This window comes from Anabas testudineus, chromosome 1 (assembly GCF_900324465.2).
Source record: "Anabas testudineus chromosome 1, fAnaTes1.2, whole genome shotgun sequence".
NCBI classification, from domain to species: Eukaryota; Metazoa; Chordata; class Actinopteri; order Anabantiformes; family Anabantidae; genus Anabas; species Anabas testudineus.
The window spans coordinates 23,261,660-23,275,001 of NC_046610.1; the positions used below are offsets into that span (position 1 = coordinate 23,261,660).

At 40.8% G+C, this 13,342-nt stretch overlaps 1 protein-coding gene across 1 annotated transcript; it reads right to left on the minus strand.

Annotated features, from left to right (window-relative positions):
- Nucleotides 1-860: 860 nt before the first annotated feature.
- On the minus strand, nt 861-10,333 carry LOC113162221 (high affinity choline transporter 1-like). Its single transcript, XM_026360254.1, has 9 exons — nt 10,075-10,333; nt 5,849-6,057; nt 5,656-5,769; nt 4,763-4,918; nt 3,927-4,075; nt 3,614-3,757; nt 2,879-3,032; nt 2,529-2,746; nt 861-1,990 (listed from the first exon to the last, which is right to left on the minus strand). The coding sequence occupies exons 2-9, from the start codon at nt 6,030-6,032 to the stop codon at nt 1,448-1,450; spliced, it is 1,662 nt and encodes a 553-aa protein (XP_026216039.1). The 5' UTR covers nt 6,033-6,057; nt 10,075-10,333; the 3' UTR covers nt 861-1,447.
- Nucleotides 10,334-13,342: the final 3,009 nt, after the last annotated feature.

Genomic DNA, 13,342 nt, shown 5'->3' on the forward strand with positions numbered 1-13,342 from the left:
GTTTGACAAATAAAATGACACAGACAGCAAAAGAGCAGTGATTTGGTTTCAGCCTTTATTCTGATAGAACATCACCCCATGGGGAATAACATCAATTGATCTCAAAGTAGGACCTTTCCAAGTGGCAAAAGAAAACTGCCTCAAATAGTCACAACCAACAGGGAAAAAACACAATGTAGAACTCACTATGCACTACATTATATTAGTGCATTTCTATAACAGATAAACAGTTACTTCATTGTTAAGATGTTGCTAGAAGACTAGCTAGGACTGTTTCAACTAAAATGGTTGTTACAGTATGTACTCTTGTCATTTGTGTACATCTGATTTATGAACTGCCGCCCTGTTCTTATAAATGTGTGAAGGTGTGAAAGAAACTAGATTTAGAAAGTTCAGCAAAATTGAAGGTGAATTTGAATTTAAACTTTGCTAACCTGAGGTAAAATGCAATTTCAACTTAATCAACAGTTAAAAGTGTATTTATAAAAATGATGACAGTACAGAACGATATAGTAGAATGCAGGTGCAGAAAAATCCCTTTAAAGACTTGTGCATTGTAACCTGCAGCATTTAGTTTTGTGCAACCAGTCTCAAACATTTACAAGATGCTTTGGATAGGTTTCACTCTTAAAGCCAACATTACCAGGGCGTGAGGTATTTCAGCAGTGAGTATTCACCCATTTCATGATGTCCAGCAAATAAACACTGATAGCAGTGTGGAACCAGTTTCCAGTGACAATGAAGGCAACAGTGTTAAAAGGAAAAAATGTGTACCTATGTAACTAGACTAGCTTTACATAGAACAACACTAGTGTAAAGTAAGAAAAATCAGTGACACTGAACAGAACAGAAGACAAAGGCACACCTCTCACACCTGTGAACACAGAGGAAAATAAGCAGGAATGGGCGAATGGTTGTCTCCACGCAGTCGTAGAAAACTGAATCGTTAAATTCATCATGTGAGGAAAATGAAACTCAGGGGAATGGGCTTGCAGTAAGAGAGGTATGGTTTAGGACTGAGTCAAATAGTTATTTATTAAAACAAAAAAAGTGTGGTAAAAACTGTGTCACACCTACATTAAACTATGTAGCAGCACTTAAAAGCCAGAGACAAAAGTTTTACTAAAGATGTACTAATATCCTCTCTTTGCATAGAGATTCATTTTGTACAGTGTCACTAAACAAAATTATATTTGGTGCACAAGCATTGATTCTTGGTATGTATGAGTGTTATCTTCTAGAAGTATAAAAAAAATCAAACCTAAATTTACTGCACAATTAAATGGTATTTCAGTGCCTTACATGTGATTGTTATTGCTGTGTTGTATGCTGGTTGGTATTACAATCAGTGAGGCAACTGATGAAGTAAAATATCACCACAAACTGACCATGATACTGTACAAAACCCGTACATTATTGTCCCCCCCCCCCCACTCTTTGAGCCTCCTCAACAGCTGGTGGTGTCCGGTAGCTGCTTGGCTGCCGACGCCTCTTGGTTATTGCAGTTGGTCCTCTTGTTGTGCGTGGCTCTGGCTGTTGGATTCTGCTTGTGTTTGATATTAAACACATCCCACTTCTCAGACAGCAGGCCATTGTTGAAAATGATGGACGCCAACCACGAGAAAAGCAGGATGGACAAGAGGGAAACAATCATGATGGTGGTGCGGAAGGGAAAGAACTGGGTAAGTTTTCCCTCTTTGTCCAGCCGGCAGCCTGGGAACTGGATGGCGGGTGGTAGGCCGATAAGGGGCTCCCCACTCAGGACCCTCATGATGGTTCCCATTGCAAAGCCCACAACAGCTCCATAGCAGTTAGACACTTTGAAGAAAAGAACGCAGACGAGCTGAGGGAACATGATGGTGTAGGACATGTCCACGCCAACGATCCAGAAGACCAGGACGCTGCTGTCCAGGAAGGTGAGGCCAGTGCCAGCCAGGCCCACAACCACCACTGAAATACGGATCACCCACTGCATCTCACGGTCTGATGCCTGAATGAGTGGAGAGAGTGAAAATGAAAAAGACAAATGGAACAAAAGAGTCACATTACCGCATTGTTGCTATTTACATCATAGGGGCCTAAGGACGTCAGGCCAAGACAAGAACTATAAGAGACCAGAAGAGAACTGTGCGGTATCTCATCAAGGCTAACAGAAAGCTATATACGGTGTCAAGGAAAGGTATGTGAACCTTTTAGGATTTCATGGTTTTCTGCATTAATTTGTCATAAAATGATCTGACACCTGACTTCAATTAGCTTTTGAGGACATTATAAACAAGGGTTCACATACTTTTCCACTTGCACTGTGAGGTTTTTATGATTGTACTTAATGAAGACATAAAAGATCTGAATTTCTTTTGTGTTATTATTTTAGGTATTACGTTTGTTGATACTCTTGACTTAGATGAAGATCAGATCACATTTTATGACAAACTAATGCAGAAAACCATGAATTTCCATTCACATACTTGCCACTATATTTGGTTAAATACATAAACCAAGTTGTTGCCTTGTTCCCAAATTCTCACCTGCTTTCTGATAATGTTCTTATAGATATTTGAGGAGAATAATGAAGCGGAGGAGAGCAGGGCTGAGTCCATGGAAGACATGACAGCACCAGCTACAGCCCCAATGCCAATGACAGAGACATAGGGCGGTGTGAGGTACTGCAGCGAGATAGGGAGGATGGCGCCTGCCTGGTCACGCTCATATGGGGTGGGCAATCCATAACCGGTTGAGTTCCAGTCTAGGAAGAAGGACAGATGAACATTTAGAGACAAAATACATTTTCCTGAGACTGTGGAGAAAATAAATTAATGAAGCAAGACGCTCATCAAGTTGATGAGTTTTAATCTATTAAAATATAAGAAAAAAATACCTGTTGATGCAGCCACTGCTCCGACCAGCACAGACGGGATACCCAGCACCAGGCAGAAGGCTGCAGAGGCAAAGCATGTCACTTGAGCCTGGGTGTAAGATGAGGAGGACAGGATTCTTTGATAGAATGCCTGGTAGGCCAAGCCGCCCAGCGCCTGGCACAAACACAAAGATCAGACATGATGACAGGAATCAATTTGTCGCAATTTCACTAACTGGACCCAAAAGCAGCACAAGACAGTGAGTGATAAGTATGATGACATAAAGACTTTAGTCCTGGGACTGAAATCACTGCAGGTAAGGTAGGACGCCCATTTAGACAAACAGAATATAACAGGAATATCCTAGAACAGACAGTTTCTCTCTGACAGTTTCAGCAAAAACTCAGACTATTCAACAGTTTGGTGATCTCCAATCATCAACGCATCTTCAATAGAGAGGTGTGCGCTTTCTCGCTCAAGTCTCCTTGTTAATAATGGCGGACAATCAAGATATTACCTTGAAAGGAGCGAGGAGAAGAGAAATGTGGTAAGGGATGACCTCTGTGGATACAAGGGCCATGGTCATGTAACCATGGTCTGGTCCAAGACAAGGACTGTGACCCAGTTACTGTAAACAGGGCTTAAAGAACAATCTTCAGCTGTGCTGCTGTTGTGCTTGGCTGCCTTCTCATTTAATCAAACAACCCCCTTCAATTGAACTTAACCACCGGGGCTACAACAGCTACTCCACTCACCAGCAGCATGAAGTCGTCAAACCACTTGCCGGCCTCATCGAGCTCCACTGTGCCAACCCAGGGATTCTGAAAGGTGTAGTTGTAGGCTGTCAGTGAGATGTCCACTGAGTGGGGATTGGTCATCAGGAAAGGAACACACACCCACTGTACACACAAACACAGGGTCTCAGCGACTCTCATAATACTTTTACTTCACTAAATTAGAGTTTCTGGTCATTATTATGGTTGCACAGAGTCTATTAATCCAGAATGATTGATCCAGATTTAGTAGCTATGCGTCAAAACTACATATGGGTCATCAGATGTTACGCACTAGGCTGACAAAGATGAGGACAAGCTGGATGACGTCTGTGTAGGCCACAGAGTAGAGCCCTCCCAGCAGTGTGTAGATTATGGCCACCAGTGAGGAGATGATGATGGAGTAAGCATAGGGAAGATCCAAGATCACACTCATAGTTCCACCTGGAACAGCGCAGCAGAGCGACGAGGATCAGAGGACGGACAGAGAAGAAATGTTTGTCTCATGCAAGACACATGCAACTGTTTTTTTTTTTTTTGTATTGAGAAGCTGTGATGTTTAATGTGAGTTAAGCTACATGTACATGCACATACACACACATCCACTGTGGTAAAATCAATGCTAAATATAGCAGCCTGTATAAAACAGTACACGAGGATCACATCACAGGGAGGCACGTTAATCTTTCAGTCATCAAAATACTTTACTACATTACATAATAACAGTCCACATACTGAACTAGTAACCACTTTATTTTTGTTTGTTTGTTCTCGTAACTTTAAGGGTCAACCAATATTACAAGTGTCTACACCCTATTGGTGGAAATGTGTGTGCATGGTAAATGTTGTAGAGGCTGTTTTTCTGGAGCTTGGTGTTGTAAAAGCATACGGTGCTTTTCTAGCAGAAAAACAGCTAGTTTGTAGTTTCTCTGCCTTTAAAGATGGAAAATACAGAGAATAAAGTTAACCATTGTAAATAAACGACATGATCAAAAATAATAAGATGATGGAGCCAATTCCAGCCGACGGTGGTCTAAGGGCGGGGGTTACATCCTGGACAGGTCACCAGTCTACCACCAATTCCATTAATGTCGTGATTCACTCATCACTGTGGCAGTATACATAACTTACCAAGGCTGACGAGCGTGCGTGCCACCCACAGGACATCGGCCACCAGTGCAGGAAAGATCAGCGCACTGCTCAGGATGTTCCCATACCTCTGCTGGAAGGGGTCCATCATTGTCACATACTTGTTCTCCCTCATTGGTTTGGCAAAGAAAAATCCACCTGTAGCATTTGGGAAGAGATTAGAATATAAAACATAAGACTTGTCTATATTCATAGCATTTTAAAACCAAATGACAGAGAAAGGATGAACAGTGAGACAGAAACTAATGTTCCCTTCAGATAACACTTTCAAACACTTTCAGATGTGATGGGGGAATCTTATATTTCCCTTTAGCTTTGGGATTCCTTCTTCCCCTTTGCTACATGTATCTCGCCATGCAGGCCTGAGTACTAATATTTTCACATGCATCAAACGTTTAGAGACGATCGCGTTTGTCAGTTTGGTGAATTCGGGACATGGAGATCTACGTCTGGTTGCACCTGTTGCCTCAAGTTACAATCCTGAGCTCATTTCTTGTGGCTCTATTTTTAACATAAGCAACACTTTTATTGGTGTGAGAAGCCCAATGGGAGTTGGAGGGTATGGGAGCCACAGCGGGGGAAACACTTCAGCTTGGAACACAAGTAACTGAAGTTCATTTCATCTAATAGCAAGAGTTTCTCCCAATATATGTTTGGGAGAAACATATATTAGATCACAGAACAAAACCATAGTCTGTATTTTAGTTTAATTTTTTTAAATTAATTTTTTTATTTGAATGTTTGCATGCACCTTTAAATCAATTTCAGTTGCACTGTTGCGCTGAATTTAATTTGGCTGCAAACAGCAAAGCATGGCACTGAAGGGAGGGTTATAGTTCAGACTTTAAGGTTTGAGGATTAGTGGCACCACTCACCTAAGAAGAAGGTCACAACGTAAGGCACAGGCATGAGAGCCCACACTGCACCTAGTGTTGGGTTGTATGTTGCCTCAGCTATACCCAGGATGAAGCCTCCACCCACCCAAGTAGCTGCAGAGGGATAAACATATTATAAAAAACACAACATGATGAAGTGGCGTCTAAGCAGAACTCCTTCTGTCTGATTTACCAGTAAGAGTGAAGATGCCCACTAGCAAGTTGATCTTGCGTCCAGCGAGTAGCGTTATTTCCATGCCATCTCCTGTGCACTTTCTCTCCTCCTTCTTGGACCTCAAGGATGCCCAAATCCCTGTTCCCAAGATCAGCACGTAGAAGACAGCCATCACCACCAGACCCGGCACGTTGAGAGACATCCTGCACTACTTTTGTGTGCGTTTCCTGTGGTACCAAAATGAGAAATGTTAATAATAAAGAAAGATACAGAACAAACAGAATCCTACAATATTTACATTTACTTTTTATGTAAAAAAACAAAACAAAACAAAAAAAAACTATTTTAGGACTGCAGGGCAAGACAGAAGTAAAAGCAAGTTTACCCAAACTCAAAGGTTCATTCATCATGTGCTGAAAGCTATTAAGCACAAATCAACAACAACAAACACCTAATAGAAAACAGCAGCACACATTCAAATTAATGAAGAAAGTGAGGCGAGCAAGGTGAAAAACCCTTCTTACAGAAAGGAAGTGAATAAAGCTCTGTCAGCTTGGTTGATAGAGGATGGCATGAGGAGAAGAGGGTGCAGTGGAGAAGGAGAAAAAAAGAAGGCAAGGGGTGTGTGAGGGATGAAGAGTCAGAGAGGTGAAGGGGTCTCACCATTCAGCTCTGATAAAGATGGTGGACAGATGTTGTGCCCCGTCTTCAGGGGTTGGATGGCCCGATTTTCAACACGAAACATCAAGACATGAACACAACTCAGAGCCAAGTTAGTGAGTGCGTCTTTCCGTGTGTGTGTGTGTGTGTGTGTGTGTGTGTTACTGTAACTGTGTATTAGAAGGACGGTTTTCTAAAAAGACAAGTCTGTGTATCTATAAAACATTGGTTTGGAAACAGATGGTCCACACTTACTTGCAGCCATATTGATCTAGGATATGAAAAATATCACAATAAGGCAGTTTCTTTCTCCAAAATAACTTTATTAAATACAGAAATTAACTAATCATAAAACCCATTATTTTCATGGTGAAAAACAAGACATGGCTCCCGCTCAAGAAAGAAAAACATAAACCAAATTAATTAATTAATTAATTAATTAATTAAACAGTAATTTAAGAACTATAAAAACCTGATTGTATAAGCAATGATTTCATATTGCAAACCAAACCAGTTTGAGACAATGCTTTGTCAAGTAATTGCTGCTGCCACACAGGGGTGAGAACACCTATCCAGCTTTAGAGAAGACACATGGTGCCGGTAAACTACAGTGTTTGCCGCTAACGACCTAAAATCATAAACAGCATTTAACCTCTTAGAGAGGAATTGATGTTTAAAGGATTTTTAATTGGGTCTTTTTGCATCCACAGGGGGGGCTTGTTAAGAGACATAAACCCTCTCTAAAATCATTGGAATGACTATTCGATGTGTTTTTGCTGTCAACATTTGCTTTTCCCAGAGACATTTGGGCTGAGATGAAAGTTCAGAATTTCATCTTCTACTCAACTGGTATTTACACTTGAAATGAAGGGTTTTACCTGTGAAGACTGCATTCTATGTTCAAATTGATAAATCAACATGAAAAGTGCTGTTCGTGGCACAAAAGCCATTTTAATCTGAGAAGAGAGAGGAAACAATCAACGGCGTTGCACAAACACTAGTACAGTGAATACAGTTTGGCATAAGAAAGAAATTTCTGGTGTACTGAGCGACAAACACGGCTGTAAGGAAGAAAGGATCTGCTTGTGATGATATCAGCAGAATGAATTCAGCTATACAGTAACAGATTGATCAAAAGCAATCACGACGAGCTTCATCATGCAGCAAGACAATGATCCAAAACACTCTTCAACTCAAAAAGGTTGAACAGGCCTGCTGGACAGACAACAACTGAAGGAGGTTACAGTGAAAGGCTGAAAAAGCAACTCAACAGAAGAAACCAGCAGTTTGAAGATTAGTGAGTCACTTGATGAAGTCATTGAAAACCAGTGATTTTACTTTTCTTTAATTTACTTTAAAAACCACCTGTTCCAATACATTAGCTCACTTCTAATTTGGGTGATCTGATGCAAAAGATGTTATCACTTAAGTTCGATGTATCTAGGTTAAAATACCATAGAATATAGGTGGTAAATGCTGAACTTTCATCTCATGTCCATCTTTTGAACTTAAGAGTACAGCAAACACAAATGTGGTGACCTTGCCATTCAAATACCATTAGAGGGTTCTGTACTTAAGTCTTCTGACTAGTCCCCAGACCAATATAAGTCTTACATTTCTTATTTTCCAGCTGTCTGTTGTTGCTTTACTGTAGTCATGTTTATCTATTTGATTCAGTTAGGAAGGATTTCCACAGTCCAGACTATTGTAATGAGATCTGTAAAAGCACAATGCCAAATATTATTTAGAAAGAACAGAGGCTTAGGATCAGGGCACACTTACCCTGTCCTCCTCATATCACATTTCCTGGCACTCTTTTCTAATCAATGTGATTAAAATGACCAGCCAGGGCATCGACATACAGAGAGTGTCAGGATTAAACCATATGACACGTTTTCCTATGACTAAAACTACTGTTTTTAATGTTTTCTTTCAAAATAACTAATTAGTGAAAAGGCAAAGTGGAGGCAAAGGGCGAAACTCAAGGAACTAGAAGCTAGAAGAATCCTGCCTCCTAATTGATCTTAAGCATGTGCTTGCATTATCAATTTGTTCTGTATGTTTATCAGCAGGTTCCCTTCAAACATACACAGAAACAGGTCATGTTTAACATTAACTCTGATCCCAAGCCTCTGAAGGGGTTTCACAAAGTGAGGACAGTCCTCACTTTGTTAAAATGTCCTCACTAGAAGCAGCCCTCACTGTAATGTTAATACAAAAAGCACCGAAAAATGTTGATTACACCCCACGTAGTAACTATCCATAGCTCGTCCTACATGTGTACACAGTGTGTCTGGAGATAACTGTACTTTGATGCTTTAAAGGTTTTTGGATTTTACCATTCTGGTGGTTTGGGTGCTGACGGGCTGTAAAATATGCAGCCAAATTCTAATAATCATACCTGTGTACTGAGATATGAATAAGAATTCATGTCATGTACAAAGTACCTGGTTGTGAGAATGGTAAATGATGACACAGAGAGATAAATCTTTACAGTGTACGTGTGAACACATTTTATGTTGAACCGAGATAAGCACATTGGAACCTTTGGCAGAGAGAAAGCAGACTCATTGAATATTTAGTTTTCTCTGTCTCTGGTGTTCACACTCACAGGTGCAGCGTGTGAGTCTTGAGTAGGGTGCTACTCAAGGAACTCTGCACCTCCTCACTCTCTGTCCGGTCAGTCTATTTCAGTTCAGACCAATGTGGAGAGAGTAGTAGTTAACAAGCAGTTCTGAACTTAGTGTAAATAGTATATAGTGGTATTGGTGAACAATATGTAATGAATTAGTCTGATACTATTATTAATACAAACTGTGTGTACACTGCAGTCTGACCACCCAACCCCGTCTTCCAAAAAATGACATTCCTATGCAACTAAACTGTGACCGTGATTCTATAGCGTCTAAAGTGTCACGTTGTGGTGAAACGTATTTTCTGAACAAATGAAAGCGCTGTGGTTACGTTGTGTGCGTGTGATCTGTAACATTCTTGTCTATTATCCCAGCTCACAGTCTTTCCCTGATCTTAACCTAGAGCTGTGAGGCCTAAACCCAACTGTAAGAAACTTTAATAAAATCAGATATTTCAGTGGACAAAACTACTTTTTCCTGTGTGCATTTCATTGACATCTCAGGTATCAACTACAATATACAATTACATTCCCCACAAAAACGCATTTGTGATTGCAGTTTAGTTGAATAGGAACATCATTTTTGGGAGACTGGGTTGGACCTCTGTTTCTGCATCTGCAACCAGTGCAGTGGAAAATCACTTCCAATCAGAAACACTGATAAATAGAAACAACGACAGGCAGATGTAGTCACCAGAGACAAACCACAAGAGCCGATTTGGCTCCACAGTGCTGCCCCTCAGTGCTATTTCTAGGTTAGGCACACACTCTTAGTGTGTCCCAACTTGACCCAGGTTAAACAGCTTTCCCAAATGCACATATATCATACATGCACACTTTACTTTAAAGCAGAAACGTGTATGATAAGCTCTAAAAGATGTACATGAACCACAACAAAGGGAAAAAAGGAGTACCTGAATCATTTCAGTGTTCTGAATGAATTCATACATACCTAGGGTAAACAGTTTGAGTCAGTTCTTACTGATGATGTGAAGGAAACAGAGGCTATTGTCAGCACAGAGGGCCAGGAGGTAAAGTCAGCTCAGGAGGAGAAAGATGCATGCAGTACTCATCCAACGCTGAGGAGGGAGGAGGACTGGCAAGAGACGGAGGGTGAGAACAGAAAAAAACAACAACAGGGAATTTAAAAAAGCCCAAAAATGTGTTTTTAAAAAAGGTTTTCAGGGAGGGAGAGGTTTTAGAGATGATGTTTAAAGCTCATGAGGAAGGTTTAGTGAAGGAAGATGGAACTCTGAAGTCTGCACTCAGCTTTCCCTTGGCTTTAAACCTCACGGGGTGGGAGGGGTCACAGAACTCAAAGAAAGGAAGGGAAGCTGCCTCCACTGTCACATGATAGATGATGGCACTGGTGCTCCTGTCTGCAGCCAGTTAGCTGTGTTTAGAATGTGCAGGGGGACTCAGCCTCTGTTTAGCTCTGGTCCACAGGAGGATGATGCTGACTGTAGAAGAGTTTTTGGAAACTTTTTGATGATTCAAACAATAACTTACACTGAATGTCTACGCTCACTTTCAAATTTTGTTTTTTCCTGTTGAGACTGCATTTATAGTTAAGAGGTGTAACCAACATGAAAACCAGAGAGCTGTCTCTGGGTGAAGCTGACAGAAGATGGAAAATAAATCAGAGCCCTTGCACAAACATAGACCATAACCAGTACAACCATCTGGAATGTCCTGAAGAAGAAAGAAACCACTGGTGCACTGAGTAAATGACATCAAACAGGTAGACTAAGAAAGATGAGAGGTGTAGACAGAAACATTGTGAGAGCTGTAAAGAAAGACCCTAAAACAACTGTTAGTGACATCAGCTACACTCTCCAGAGGGCACAAGTGAAGGTATCATAACCTACTGTAAGACTTCATGAACAAAAGTACAGAGGCTACACCAGAGGATGCAAACTACTCATTAGCAAGAAGAATAGGAAGACCGGCTTAACAATCTTCACTGATGATGTAACACAAGATGGCAGCAAAAAAATAAACTCAGAAGTCTACAGAAACATTTTGTCTGCCAATTTAAAGAAAGGTGTAACCAAATATATTGGGAGATCCTTCATCATGCAGCAAGATATTGACCTAAAACGCACTGCCAAAACAACAAAGCAGTGGAAGGTTTTATACTGGACAAGTCAGTCTCCATCCTTAGACCTCATAGAGCATTCATTTTCCCTGCTGAAGAGGAAACTCAAGGGAGTAACCCCCCACCCAAATTTCATTTATTTCATCCTAACATGCATGTACAATCACTACACAAGGAAAAACTACACTAAACTGCAAGTCATCAAGACAATATGGCATCTGGACTGCCCAGCTAATGTCCATATATTGATCATTGAGGTAGTTTTCCCCATTTCTCATGTGCTTTTCAAAACAAATTAGCTGCTCCTGCCAATAGATGACTGCGTCAGTGCCAAGAGCTCAATAAAACAGATTAAAGCGGGCAAAAAGCCAGATACTTGTTTCTTAGAAGTTCATAACAGATTCAGGAGATGCTTTATGTGTGTTTCAGCTTCTCGATCAGCTGTGGCCTGATGGCGTGTGCTTTGAAAAGGTCAGCGGTGCACAGAGGGAATGTTCAAACTCTAAATGGAGAACACAGCAGCTATGTGAAAAATACACGTTGACGAGAAAATGTCGTGTTGACCTGGTGCAAAACTATTCGGATGGTGATTATGTAGCCATATAGAGGCCTGGACGTTAGCATCACAGTGGATTCTCTCCACTTAAAGACATGGGATTTGTCCATAAGCTCTGTGACAAACCGACAGTTATGATACTCCACATGTTTTGTTCAGCAGGATAATCCTCACAAACGAACACCACTTTTCTGATTTATGAAGCCAAAGCACACAATGCTGAGAAGAAGAAAGCTAATGTTTTGTTAAAAACAAACATTCATCAATGCATCAATTCAAAATCATCCCCACTAAGCCTCCAACATGTACTGAACTGTAGGCCCATGTAGTGCACTTACCTCCTCTGTGACCCGATCCAGCAGAGTTCATAGCCGTGTCAGCTGTTAATCATGAGAACGACTAATAAAAGCTGATATTATGACTATTGATACATAGTGAACTTAATATGAGTGCATGAATTAGTTTGTCAATAAGTGAAGGGAATGTCACACAAGGCGTTCTTGTTCCTCTTTGTCTTTTTTGATGATGCCCCTTGCCTCTTTGTTTTTGATAATTGAAGATAATTGAAGCTTGAGAACAGCAAACTGATTCATCAGTGCTCCAGCTGTTTTGATGACGCTTTTAAAAGCTCTGTTCAAACTCGTCTGACAACAGACGCAGGCTGGGCCGGATGCTGCTGTGGACAAGACCCGACCAGTGTTTCTTCATGGTAAGTCCTAAACAACGTATTCTGAAGTGTTGCAGATGGGCCAGATTCTGTGGATGACTTGACAGCAGTGGCCACACCTGGGATACCAGTGAATGAGATGCCAGTCTGTGCTGTTGTGTAGCTCCAGTATACTGGCAACTAGTTTAATAATTATTACTTGGACACAAAATAGTTCAAAAGGCCCATTTTAAGAAGTATAACAGCAACCTCCTGTTTACATTATTACAAAAAGGATAATAATCTAATAGTTAAAAACTACAGCTAATGACTTTTGAGTTTAGGTTTTTAGTTTTTCAGTGGATAATTTAAAACACCTCCTAACACTGGTTGCAACAACCAATTGTAATGCGTCATATCATGAGAACTGCTGAGGCCATTTCACATCCCATAATCAAAATATATACAGTATAGAAAAGAAATACAAATACTACTTCACTACATCACAAAGACTGAATCACATATTAAACTTCAACTCCCAGTCAGGAGGAGGCCAACAGCATCCTCTGCTGGACGCTCTGAAACTAACCGACACCAGGACCCTGGATCACGGAGCACTTCTAGCTGCCTACATCTGCCTTTATTACCACCCGCTGACCCAGTGTTTGCTCTTTGGCTCTGTCTAAAACTCATTCTCAGTTGTATTTGCCATGTACTTTACTGCACTTTTGGCCTGCTTTCCTTCAGTTCTCCTCTTCTGTAAGTGCTGTACTACTGCTACTGCTACGCTTACAAACCTCTCACCTCTGCTTCCTCTGTCACTACTAATGAAGAAAGGTTCAGAAACTTTGTTTTACTTCTCTTCAACCATAAGATGTTAAGTAGGATTATTTGAGTTTAAAGACATTTTTCTTTGTTAT